Source organism: Giraffa tippelskirchi, chromosome 3 (genome assembly GCF_054371585.1).
Source record: "Giraffa tippelskirchi isolate mGirTip1 chromosome 3, T2T-mGirTip1v1.2.pri, whole genome shotgun sequence".
In the NCBI taxonomy this organism is placed as follows: Eukaryota; Metazoa; Chordata; class Mammalia; order Artiodactyla; family Giraffidae; genus Giraffa; species Giraffa tippelskirchi.
Window position 1 is genome coordinate 86,840,654 of NC_137277.1, and position 13,223 is coordinate 86,853,876.

General features: G+C 35.8%; 1 protein-coding gene across 5 annotated transcripts in view; it reads left to right on the top strand.

Moving 5' to 3' along the window:
- SLC25A12 (solute carrier family 25 member 12) overlaps positions 1–13,223 on the top strand; it is a 100,255-nt gene that overhangs the window by 37,211 nt on the left and 49,821 nt on the right. For 2 of the 5 annotated variants that reach the window (XM_081577797.1, XM_081577796.1), the window contains exons 5-6: positions 2,031–2,134; positions 5,469–5,608. In XM_081577797.1, the coding sequence (XP_081433923.1) occupies positions 2,083–2,134; positions 5,469–5,608 (192 nt within the window). In that variant the 5' untranslated portion in view covers positions 2,031–2,082. Of the gene's footprint in view, positions 1–1,888; positions 2,135–5,468; positions 5,609–13,223 lie in introns of those variants that run through there. The other 3 variants (XM_081577795.1, XM_081577793.1, XM_081577794.1) reach the window with 2 other exon arrangements.

The window sequence follows — 13,223 nt, forward strand, 5'->3', positions numbered from 1 at the left end:
ATTGGATGCAAAATATAATGGAATAGGGAAAGACTATTATGCCATCAGTATTATCTCTATCTCATGGACTCTGATGATTTATGTGTACGTCTATATATATTGTTCTCATCTATGCTTTTGTTTTTTTAGATATGGCTTTTATACACATCAAATTGTATACTTAAATTATGTACATCTTTACAAGTATTTATATATATAGCAGTATTGAATAACATTTACTTGAATGCTGGACAAATTTTATTTTTTAAAGATACCTTTGCTCTAGGGGAGAGGACTTAAGATCAAGACATTGATAATCATTTCAGAATGTACAAGCTCAGGAGAGGGTTCTGAAGTTTCTAAAAGAATGAATAACATCATTAGTTGTTTCTTCTTTGGTGTTCTTTTAGTGAAACTTCTAATGCATGCTGTGGATGATTACTTAATGGCTTGTATATCTGTTTCTACCTGGTGGCATGAGCCTTCTATGGGCCATTGCATGACTGGTGTGTGCTAGATATAATGTAAACTTGCCTTGCTTTCACACTATCATCCCCTAGTGTACTGGGTGTTCTGCTCAATAGAATTGGATTGAGGTAACCAAGATAACCAGCTATTCTATACTGTTGTCAATAGTTGCCATACCTTTGTCCTAAGTTTAAAAAAAAAACAAAAACCTACTGCTTTAACAAGGATTCTAAAAAACCCAACAATACTCTTACCTATTAACTAGTAAATGAATATAAAACATGTTATGTATTCTAAATTTCCTATTAAAAATCTCATCAATATTGTGTTCTAAAAGTGTTTGCCTAAGAATGGGAACTGTTATAAGGAAACTTTTCCTGGGGCATATCTTTATCCCCTGACTGTAGAACTCTCAAGAAGTAGGGTTTCCTTTTGATTTTATGCTGTTTGACCATCAGTATGACTGTATAACTCTCAAAAAGTAGGGATTCCTTTTAATTTTATGCTGTTTGACCACCAATATGTATAGCAAATAAATACATGTTCCATTTGTGCCTCTAAAATACTCTTTTTCCATAAAGGGAATAATAATCAGATTGGAGTGTTTTAGGCATGACTGCTGCTATGATTAAAAGGTTTAAGAGATGGAAGTCTAGATATGAAAAATGTCATATCCTCTGTCAGTGGAAACAAAGCTATAGGCGTGGTATAATATGAAATTCTAATGGTAATAAATACCTAGTTTAACTTGGTAAGAATGAGAGCTTCACTTGGGTGTTCAAATTAAATCAGTAAGAATTTTTGAGACTCAGATATTGCAGAGAAGGTCACATTAATACTCAGGACTGCTAGAGTAGCTTAGAGTTTGAGGTAAAAAAAGGACATGGTATCACTTGTTTTTATGCCATTTGGTGATAGATTGTTAGAGCATCTACCTTCTATGGTAATAGATGCTCTTTAAATGTAATCTTATTTCTCCTGAGAAATGGACCTTTACGTATATTTGGCAGCAGGACTACTGTGTGGACTGATTGTACAGTAGTCCCTTTTGGAGGTAGGTAAAGGGGTTAATAGAAATACTTTTCCCTCAGTAAAACAGAGGAGGTCACCCCAGAAATTAACAAGCCACCTGAAGTAGGACTTAGAAGTCTGGCTTGACATGCTGTGTTGGCTGGGACTTCTACAAGCTCCTGTTGTTGATCTTTTTATTGTTGTTATTTGTTTTCTTTTGTTTTCTTTTTCAGTCTCTTAGTTGTTCCTCTTCTTTGCTCTCAAGTTTTCTTTCTCTGAGAAACTCTTCCACAAGTCTTGCCATTGTTTTTGTTCAGTTATACACAAGGATATTCATTGTTCATGGTGGGAGTCCTTTTAAAAGCCTCTCTGACTTCACTTTAAGAACTGTGCAGGTGAAACTCAGCTGTTGAGGACTCTCTTTTTTCCCCTCTGACAATAAAAATGTTTGCTCTCAAGCCTATAAGCTGGAAGCAGTGGCTCCTGCTGGGCTGGAATCCTTGGAATCAGGATGTCGTTGGGCTGATGGTAGGTGGGCTGTGTCACAGGGCTGATGGCTTGTATACCTACAGGAGGAGTTCTCTGGCCACACCGTTGGTACAGCAGCTCCTTCCAGGCTCATTCATGGAACAGGCATGGTGGCAGTCTTGGAGAAGAGTGCCAGCCCCGGTCAGAGGTAATTTTGTACTGCAGAAAGGTGAACAAGACCAGTAGGAAGCTCCCATAAGGACCAGGGGAGGGATGAGGGTGGATAAGATGGGGAGACACAGTGTGGGCTGCTGGGGAAATTAAAACCTCTGTTAAGACATATTTACATAATATATATGCTTCAGTGTATTTCATTTAGTCCAATCATCATAAGTGACTGATACAGCTAAACTGACTAATGTTATAGGTCTGTGAACATTTTTACTTAATCACAGTTGTCACCATTTACCTGCCCTCCTGACAAATCATTGTGCTCCTCTCCTTTAAGCAAAGAGAACATGACAGGCTACTTTTGTATCTGACCCCGTTTCCCTTTTCAAAGGAATTATAAACCATCTCTTTTATAAGCCATGCTCTGCAGGAAGTGAAAAAGTGGTCTTTTGTTTTCTGTATGTCAGAAAACAAATGGATTCCTATTTCCCTTAGCAATGCCAACCTGATATAAAACACTCGATCATGATCCTGTTGCCAATAAGATGTGACTCATATCACTTTCATCCAAGCCAGAACTGTGGCCACTGAAATAGCCCTGCTTAGAGAGCTAAAGACCTTTGTTTGCCACTGGAAAGACGGGATTCTCTCTGGGGAGAAACTTACTATGTAGTTTCAGTTGGATACATTGGGTGTTTTTGAGATTATTGGTGCCCCCTTTCATGTCATACAGAGACTGATAAAACTGGATAAGAGGAGATCATTAGCACTTCGGGCTATTGCCTCAGTATTAAACTCTCCAGTTCTGGAGCTTTTGTACAGCTTTTTTTTTTTTTTTGATAAGCATATCCTGGTAAAAGTGAAGTGGTAATTATGAATTTGACTTTAAAACAGTAGTTGTACTAATTATTTCTCTAAGCTTCCTGATTTAGCCTTAGGGAGTTGGTAGTGGAAACAGTAACAGAAAGAAAGTGGAATACATCAAGAGATGCCAGAGTAGGTTTGAAAGTCTGCAACCTGTGACATGGCTAAAATAATTAAAAGTGTCTGGGGGTAGTTAATAAACCATAACACATAATAATGGTCATAATAAAACCATATACAAACCTGTCAGTTGACCACTTTGGGAGAAGTGGGGAATGTTTAAACAAATATTAATGGAAAATGACACTTCTGTATTTGGAGAAATTAATATGAGTAATTGAAGCCATCAGTTTAATTGTTTCAAAGGTATTGTAAGATCTTATTTAAAGGTTGCTAAGAAGTTTACTAAATAGGATTTTAGTTAAAAGTTTTTATTATAGTGCTATTTTTTTCTGAATGTAAATTACACATTGTAATTTTGGTTTATAAATGTCCTTTTTGTGATAGAAAAAGCAATTTTTATGGTTCATTAAATTTTCATAAGTTTGAAAGATTTTGAGTCTGGTTTTATTTGATATAGTTTCACATGAGATTCTGGTATTTTCCAATCATACAAAGGGAATTCAGTTTTATTCTGCTATTGTATAAAACTTACTTAGGTAGCAGTAAGTATATTTCTTATCAAGCAGTTGAGTTTTGAGAGTTGTGACCTTTAAGTAAAGGTTATAAAATAACTTATTCCCTTTAATAATTTATCTTAATGTAATTAAATTATCCTAATATGCTTTCCATCAATTTCTTCATATTCCCTTAGTCTAATACTTAAAATAAGAAACCAAATTAATTTGGAAAGAGAAGCAGGTAGGAGGATCCTAAAAAAAAATCTTTGCTAAACTGCCATAGTATTTTTAGCTCAAAAGAGTTTTCTGCCATCCTTGTTATTTTAATAATTTCGTAAACTTTAACGTATTTTACAACTTGTTGCTCACATAGAGTTGAGGGTGATCCTCTGTGTTGCTTAGGATCCCATAACTTGTTACTACATTAATTCTTTGCTTTCAGAAACTAAAGCTCATATCTTTGATTTGTGTTTATGGAAGATGAAAATAATTGACCTGATTTGAAAACTCTGAAATACTGTTGCTATTTAGGCCAGAAATAGATGCTACATTCCATTTGAAAGAAAAGATGAGAATCCCATCTCCCCAGTGACATCCAATGCCGCCTTCCAACTGACCGATCACTGTGACCTATTCAGAGCTGTCGTGTTGAGTCCAGACTGGTAGGATTTCCAGTTCAGGATTCTTACACTTCCCCCACTTCCCCACCATAGCAATGCTTTTATCAAAAAAAAGTATATTAAAGCTAAAGGGAATCCATTAAACCATTTACAATGTGAGATTTATATCTGTTTAGTGAATTTTCAGAAATTAGATAAAATAGCATAGTTAGAGATTATAAAACATTAAGCTTATATTTACTAATTCTTAATATAATTGATAGCTATAGATAGTAAAACCCTTTCACTAATATAATTGGCTTAAATTTGAAAATAATTTTGTTCTTAAGACATCAGTAAAAGAGGCTTCCTGCTTTCTTAACTTTGTTAATGATTTTTTTTTTTTTTTTGGCATGAGCTTCTAAATTAGTCTATCCAGTCTATGCTTGTTAAAAGTACCAGTCATTTGTGAATTGACTTTTCTAGTAAGTGTAGAACTGTGTAAGAAAGTGAATGCCATTGTCAGTGCATGAAGACAAGCTGTCAGAGGGTTTTGGTTATATATTAACTGGTGTGACTGGTTCCTATCTAAAAGTTAGTATACTGTGTTTAGTCCTTCTTTATTTAAAAGTGAATCGCTAATTTCACTTATCTTAAAATATTTTAATAGCTGAGACTAATAATCATGGTTTTTATGGGGATTTTGAAGCTTTGTGTCAAGACCATATTTTTGACAATATCAGAAGCTTTTAATAAGGTGCTTGCTGCTGAGCTAATGATATGCTTTGGGTAGTATTTCTTATACCTATCTTCAATAGATATATTCAGGCTAGTGTGAATGTAATAATCAAGCCTCAATCAAGCCATACTTAGTATGACAAATATTGCATTATACCGTAATTTAGGTATTCATGCTTCTGATAAAGGGCTTAATTCGACTCCTTGAGGAACCGGGAAAACACTATTGATTTTATACTGGAATGCAAAGTAGCAGCCATTTATAGTGCAAGATATAAATCACTTCCTAATTAAAATTAAATCAAGAGAAATTAAGAATCTCATGGCCTTATATGTAATGGTACACAATCTTAACTGTAAAATTATATTTTGTATCAATTGTGTTCCTGTGCATGGGTTTCTGGGCACAAAAAATTTTGCAGCTAATCTTAATAGAAGCAGATAATATTGACGTTTTAAATTTCTCTTAATTTCTTTCTGTAGGAACATTGCAGTGGACTAAACTACTTATTCCAGATATAATTTATTTATTTTTATTTTCCTTTTCAAGAAAATGTCAAAGAAATTTTTGGACAGACTACTATTCATCATCATATCCCTTTTAATTGGGACTGTGAATTTATCCGGCTACATTTTGGGCATAATCGGAAGAAGCACCTTAACTACACAGAATTCACACAGTTTCTTCAGGTGAGCTTAGTTTTTCATAACCAGTGTAAATACATAACATTCCATCTCCTTCCCTTTTAGTTTTATTAGGTTTATTACAAAAAAATAGCAATTCTCTGTGGGATTTTAACTTCATTTTTCATTTCCCAATCCCAGAGGCAACTTATTTAAATTCTTATAATTGTTTCTCTCCTTCAGTGTTTACTTTCATAGCTTTAAACAATAAACATTATTTAAATGTTTTGAAGTGCTGATACTTCGATTTTTAATTTTTCACTCTCAGATATTTTTTAAATTTAATTTGAACTATTGAAGATTAGCAACTAGCTCTTTCACCTTTCCCTCTCAGACGTTTTCTGTCCCCACCCTCCGTATAATTGTGTCATGATTCTGCTTAGATTATCACATTTGAATCACCACAATTGTGTAACATCATGCATGACGAAAATGATTACTTTTCTTAGAGACTCTAATTTTTATTGGTCCATTTTCTGTGTGTTAATGCTAATTCATTCTCAGACTCTGCCTCAGTTATTAAACTCTCATTTTTAATATGTTTAAACAGAGTAAGTGTTCGATCAGTTTTGTTCTCTTGGAGCAATCCAGGAGCTTTCTTTTTTAAAAAATACTGAGATAAAATTCACTTGACATTAAATTAGCCATGTGAAAGTACACAATTTAGTGGCATTTAGTACATTCACCAGCTCTAATTCCAAAACCTTTTCATTACCCCAAAAGAAAACCCTGTACCGAAGAAGCAGTCACACTCTCTTCTTGCCTCTCCTCAGCTCGTGAAGCCACCAGTTTACTTTCTGTCTCTATGGAGTTCCTTATTCTGGATATTTCATATAAATGGAATTGTACAATATGAATTCTTGTGTCTGGCTTTATCTTAGCATAGTGTTTTCAAGGATTACCTATGTGTAGCATGTATTAGTACTTCATTCTTTTTGTGGCTGAATAATATTCCATTGTATGGGTATATCGTATCTTGTCCATCTCTTCATTAGTTGATGGAGACACTTACTTGGGTTCTCGCCTTTTGGCTGTTATGAATAGTGCTGCTGTGAACTTTGGTGTACATGTATTTGTTCGAATACCTGTTTTCGAATCTTTTGAGTATATCTCTAAGGTGTGGGATTATTGGATCATATGATAATTTTTAACTTTTTGAGGAACTACCAGACAGTTTTCCACAGCCCCTGCACCACTTTTCTGGAACTTTCTGATACCCGACTTTGTACTTATTAAATAGCTATCAGGTTGTGATCTCCCTTCACCTTCATGCTGGGGAGTCCATTTGCCTTTCTGTTATGTTGAACCTTCCATTTGCTGGATTTCATCTCTTCATTTGCTATGATTTTTTTCCCCTCTTTTTGGTAGAATACTTACTGCAAGGGCTTCCTAAGGAAAGTAAAATAATTCTTTTGTGAGACTTTTATATCTGAAACCTCTGCTCTATCATTACATTTAGTTTGGCGGGGTATAGAATTTTAGTAGGAATTTATTTTCCACCTAATTTGAAAATAAATCTTTTTTTTTTTTCTTTCTAACATCCAGTGTTGCCACTGAGCAGTTAATTACCATTCTAATTTTTGGTTCTCTTTTGACATTTTTTTTTTCTCCCACTCTAGAGGGTTTTAAGATTTTTTTAATTTCAGTGTTTTGAAATTTCATGGTGATGTACTTTGTTGTGAGTTTGTTTTTATTCATTGTGTTGGACATTCAGAGGCTCTTTTAATTTGAAAGCTTGTGTACTTCAATTCTTGAAAATATTCTATTTTTTTCTTGTCTTGAACTAGTAAATATAATAACTGTATGATCCTTTAGTTCTCTTTTCTCTCCTGAATCTTTAAATTTAATTTGAACTATTTATTTATTATATTATAGAAATATAATAAAATATAATTTTATTATATTTCTAATTTTCAGGAGTTCTTTTTGGTTTCCTAATATTCCTTTTAAAATACTGTACTGTTCTTCTTTCATGAATGTACTATTTTCTCTCACTTCTTCAAAAATATTATAGACAGGTGTTTTGTTTTAAAATTTTCTTCTTGCAATCTGCCTTTTTCCTTCAAGTTACTTTATTTCTGTTTGTTTGGATCTCTGTTTTTCATGTTAGTAGCTCTTCTTCCAAGTCTGATGATTCTGTGTCCTCTGCTCATATTAAAATTAAGATTGAGGCTTATTGGGAGCTTTGGGTTCATGTACCTTACTGTAAAGTTCTCTGGGTGGGTGGTCTTATTGGGGACCCTCTAGTTCAGGTCTTTTATTTTGGATAGGGGAATCAGTTTGGTTTCCCATCTGAAGTATTAGACCTGGCTTTTGATATTCTGGTTGCTGAGTAAGACAAGAGGGTTACAGATCTCAGTATTCAGTATGGAGGTGGTATGTGTGCTCAGTCATGTCTGACTTTTTGCAACTTTATGGACTGTAGCCTGCCAAACTCCTCTGTTCATGAATTTTCCAGATAAGAATACTGGAGTGGGTTGCCCTCTCCTCCTCCAGTGGAAGTGGGCTTTTGTTTATTTTCCTCCTTTCATCTGTGCCTTGTCTCTCTTAGTTCAGAGATCCTCTGTTGAAACTCACCTAGTTGTCTGCCAGGGTTGGGAAAGGGCCAGAGACTTGGCTATGGTGGAGTATGGCAGGCAACTAACTGCTTTATAAACAAACTTCCATCTAAGTTTCCTATTCTCAGTGCCACCTTCACCATCACTCTAGGGGTACTGGTACAGCCAATTCACGAGTCTTTGGCAGATTCTGTTATGTGCATTGGATTGCTTTTTTTGCTTTTCTAGTTTTCTTGGGCCTTCTAAGCCAGTTATCATTTGCCTCTTTGTGCTCTAATCTTAAAAATGTAGTTGCTGTCTTCTTTTTTTGTTCTCTTTGTCTTTGAGCTTCTGTTTTGTTTTTCATTCTTTACTGTGATTTTTGGTGAGCAATAGAGTTTTGAAAGACAGAGCTAAATGTATGAGTTCAGTCTCATTCAAAGACACAGTATTTCTGAAGCTCTGCTATTTTTATCTCATAGTTAGATGAGATGCATTTCTAAGAACACAAGATCTTTAGCTTTAGCATAACTTCCTTTATTTACCCTTTCCCTCAGTTCCTTTTCCTGCCCTTTGAATCTAGAAGCAGATTTATTTTCTTTTATTTATTAGAATATTTTTTATCTCTTTAGAATATCTTTATTTTATCTTTTATAAGTCCAGAGTATTGTTTTTTTTCATTAGGGTGATCACATTATCTATTTTACTCAGATGTTTGGATTATACTACATAAATGGAGAACTTATGTGCAGAACTTTTTTTCTTTAATTGCTTCTTTTTGAAGGCCTTAATTTTAATTTTTTAACTTTTTATTTGGAAAGATGTCTGTATTAAAAAAAAAACCCATGTACCCATCAACCAGCTTCAACAATTATATATTGACCAGTTATTTATTCATTTTTTTACCTATACTTTCCACTCTGTTCCCTACTCGAGAATTTGGAAGCCAATTCCATTTAATCTATAGTTGCATATGTGATACTTCAAATACATATATCTTTAAAAGATACAAAAGAGTCCTTCAACTGTTGACCTGATAGAAAATAGAAAATCTATTCTTCTGACATTAGTCTTGCAATGAGGATTCTGCTTTGTCTTTAACATAAAGGTGCACATTTTCTTCAGTACTGAGTGTCATTAATAAGGCTTAATCATGCCCATGGTTGCCACTGGATATTTCTGAGAGGTTAAGATGTGTGCATGGAGAAGACAAAGATATAACAAAGGCATAAATCGGGAGGGAAATAAGCAGGAGTGAGGAAGAGAAAGCCTATACAAGATGGAGTAGATGTGTGTCTGCTTCTGATGCTGCTCAGGAATATCCTTTCCTTGGGGAATGCTTTCAACCATATTTTAAGGCTGAAATAGAGATTAAAAATGCCTGTTTCATTTGAAGGATGATGTGGTTGGAACTGAGGTGATAAAAATATGAAGTGGGTTAGGGAGAAGGACTAAAGTAGAAGAGGAAAAAATTTACAAATTGGAGATTGAACAACATGCTCCTAAATAATGGTTCATAGATAGAATCAAAAGGAAAGTAAAAAAATATCTTGAGACAAATGAACATGGAAACACAGTGTACCAAAATGGAAACACAGCATACCAAAGCATTCATTCTTTGGTGCTTAGTAAAAGCAGTTCTAAGAAGGAAGGTTATAGTGATAAACACCTACATTACAAAAAAAAATTAAAATCTCAGTCTACCTTTGTACTTCAAGGAACTAGAAAGAGAATAAGCTCAAAGTCAGAAGGAATTAACAAAGATCAAAGCAGAAATAAATGAAATAGAGACTAGAAATACAATAGGAAAGATTAATGAAACCAAGAATGGGTTTTTTTAAAAATGTAAAATTGACAAACATTTAGCTACACTAAGAAAAAAAGAAGACTCAAATAAAACCAAAAAGAGGAGACTGATTCAGTTCAGTTCATTCGCTCAGTCGTGTCCGACTCTGTGACCCCATGAATTGCAGCACGCCAGGCCTCTCTGTCCATCACCAACTCCTGGAGTCTACCCAAACCTATGTCCATCAAGTCAGTGATGCCATGCAACCATTTCATCCTCTGTTGTCCCCTTCTCCTCCTGCCCCCAATCCTACCCAGCATTAGGGTCTTTTCCAATGAGTCAACTCTTCGCATGAGGTGGCCAAAGTATTGGAGTTTCAGCTTCAACATCAGTCCTTCCAAAGAACACCCAGGGCTGATTTCCTTTAGGATGGACTGGTTGGATCTCCCTGCCATCCAAGGGACTCTCAAGAGTCTTCTCCAACACCACATTTCAAAAGCATCAATTCTTCGGCCCTCAGCTTTCTTCACCATCCAACTCTCACATCTATACATGACCACTGGAAAAACCATAGCCTTGACTAGATGGACTTTTGTTGGCAAAGTAATGTCTCTGCTTTTAAATATGCTATCTAGGTTGGCCATAACCTTCCTTCCAAGGAGTAAGCGTCTTTTAATTTCATGGCTGCAGTCACCATCAGCAGTGATTCTGGAGCCCAAAAAAATAAAGTCTGACACTGTTTCCACCGTTTCCCCATCTATTTCCCATGAAGTGATGGGACCAGATGCCATGATCTTAGTTTTCCGAACGTTGAGCTTTAAGCCAACTTTTTCACTCTCCTCTTTCACTTTCATCAAGAGGCTCTTTAGTTCTTCTTCACTTTCTGCGATAAGGGTGGTGTCATCTGCATATCTGAGGTTATTGATATTTCTCCTGGCAATCTTGATTCCAGCTTGTGTTTCTTCCAGCCCAGCGTTTCTCATGATGTACTCTGCATATAAGTTAAATAAGCAGGGTGACAATATACAGCCTTGATGTACTCCTTTTCCTATTTGGAACCAGTCTGTTCCACGTCCAGTTCTAACTGTTGCTTCCTGCCCTGCATACAGGTTTCTCAAGAGACAGGTCAGATGGTATGGTATTCCCATCTCTTTCAGAATTTTCCACAGTTTATTGTGATCCACAGAGTCAAAGGCTTTGGCATAGTCAATAAAGCAGAAATAGATGTTTTTCTGGAGCTCTCTTGCTTTTTCGATGATCCATTGGATGTTTGCAATTTGATCTCTGGTTCCTCTGCCTTTTCTAAAACCAGCTTGAACATCTGGAAGTTCATGGTTCATGTATTGCTGAAGCCTGGCTTGGAGAATTTTGAGCATTACTTCACTAGCATGTGAGATGAGTGCAATTGTGCGGTAGTTTGAGCATTCTTTGGCGTTGCCTTTCTTTGGGATTGGAACGAAAACTGACCTTTTCCAGTCCTGTGGCCACTGCTGAGTTTTCCAAATTTGCTGGCATATTGAGTGCAGCACTTTTACAGCATCATCTTTCAGGATTTGAAATAGCTCAACTGAAATTCCATCACCTCCACTAGCTTTGTTCGTAGTGATGCTTTCTAAGGCCCACTTGACTTCACATTCCAGGATGTCTGGCTCTAGATGAGTGATCACACCATCATGATTATCTGGGTCATGAAGATCTTTTTTGAACAGTTCTTCTGTGTATTCTTGCCACCTCTTCTTAATATCTTCTGCTTCTGTTAGGTCCATACCATTTCTGTCCTTTATCGAGCCTATCTTTGCATGAAATATTCCTTTGGTATCTCTAATTTTCTTGAAGAGATCTCTAGTCTTTCCCAATCTGTTGTTTTCCACTATTTCTTTGCATTGACTGATTACAACTGATAAAGATCGTAAGAAACTACTCTAAACAGTTATACACCAACAAATGAGATAACCTAGAAGAAATGGATAAATTCCTAGAAACATACAACCTACCTCCATTTCATGAAGAAATGGAAAATCTAAACAGACTAGTTACTAGCAAGGAGATTGAATTATTAAATGAAAACCTCTCAATAGAGAAAAGTCCAGGACCAGATGGCTTCACTGTAGTTGTTCAGTTGCTCAGTTGTGTTCGACTCTTTGTGACCCCATGGACTGCAACACACCAGGCTTCTCTGTCTTTCACCATCTCCCGGAGTTTGCTCAAATTCATGTCCATTGAGTTGATGATGCCATCCAACCATCTCATCCTCTGTTGCCACCTTCTCCTCCTGCCCTCAATCTTTCCCAGAATCATGGTCTTTTCCAGTGAGTTGGCCCTTCATATCAGGTGGCCAAAACATTGGAGCTTCAGCTTTAGCATCAGTCCTTCCAGTGAATGTTCAGGATTGATTTCCTTTAGGGTTGACTGGTTTGATCTCATTGCTGTCTAAAGGACCCTCAAGAGTCTCCTCTAGCACCACTGGAGGAAATCATTCATTCTTTGGTGCTTAGCCTTCCTTATGGCCCAGCTCTCACATTTCTACATGCCTACTGGAAAAACCATAGCTTTGATTGTAGGCCCTTTGTTGGCAAAGTGTTGTCTCTGCTTTTTAATATACTGTCTAGGTTTGTCATAGCTTTTCTTCCAAGGAGCAAGTGTCTTTTAATTCCGTGGCTGCAGTCACAATCCACAGTGATTTTGGCTTCACTGATGAATAACTGCCAAACATTTTAAGAAGAATTAATACCAATCCTTCTCAAACTCTTCCAAAAAACAGAGGAAAGTACACTTCTTCCACATTCATTATACAAGATCAGTATTATCCTGATACCAAAGCCAGATAAGGGCACTGTAAGAAAAGAAAAGAACAGGTCAGTATCCCTGATAAAGATAGATGGACATATTCTCAACAAAATATTAGCGAACTAATTTCAATAGTAGACTAAAAGGATCATAATCAAGTGGAACTTACTCCTGAGATGTAAGGATGGTTCAACATATGCTAATCATTAAATATGATAGACCATATTAACAAAATGAAGGATAAAAATCATGATCGTTTCAATATAGATTCAGAAAAAGCATTTGACAAAATTCAAGATCCTTTCATGATAAAAACTCAGATGTAGATGGAATATACTGACATAATAAAGGCTGTAGATGACACATCTACAGCTAACGTCACACTCAATAGTTAAAATCTGAAAGCTTTTCCTCTAAGATCAGGAACAAGTCAAGGATGTCCACTATTGTCGCTGTTATTCAAAAGGTAATGGAAGGACTTCCCTGGTGATCCAGTGGTAAAGAATCTGCC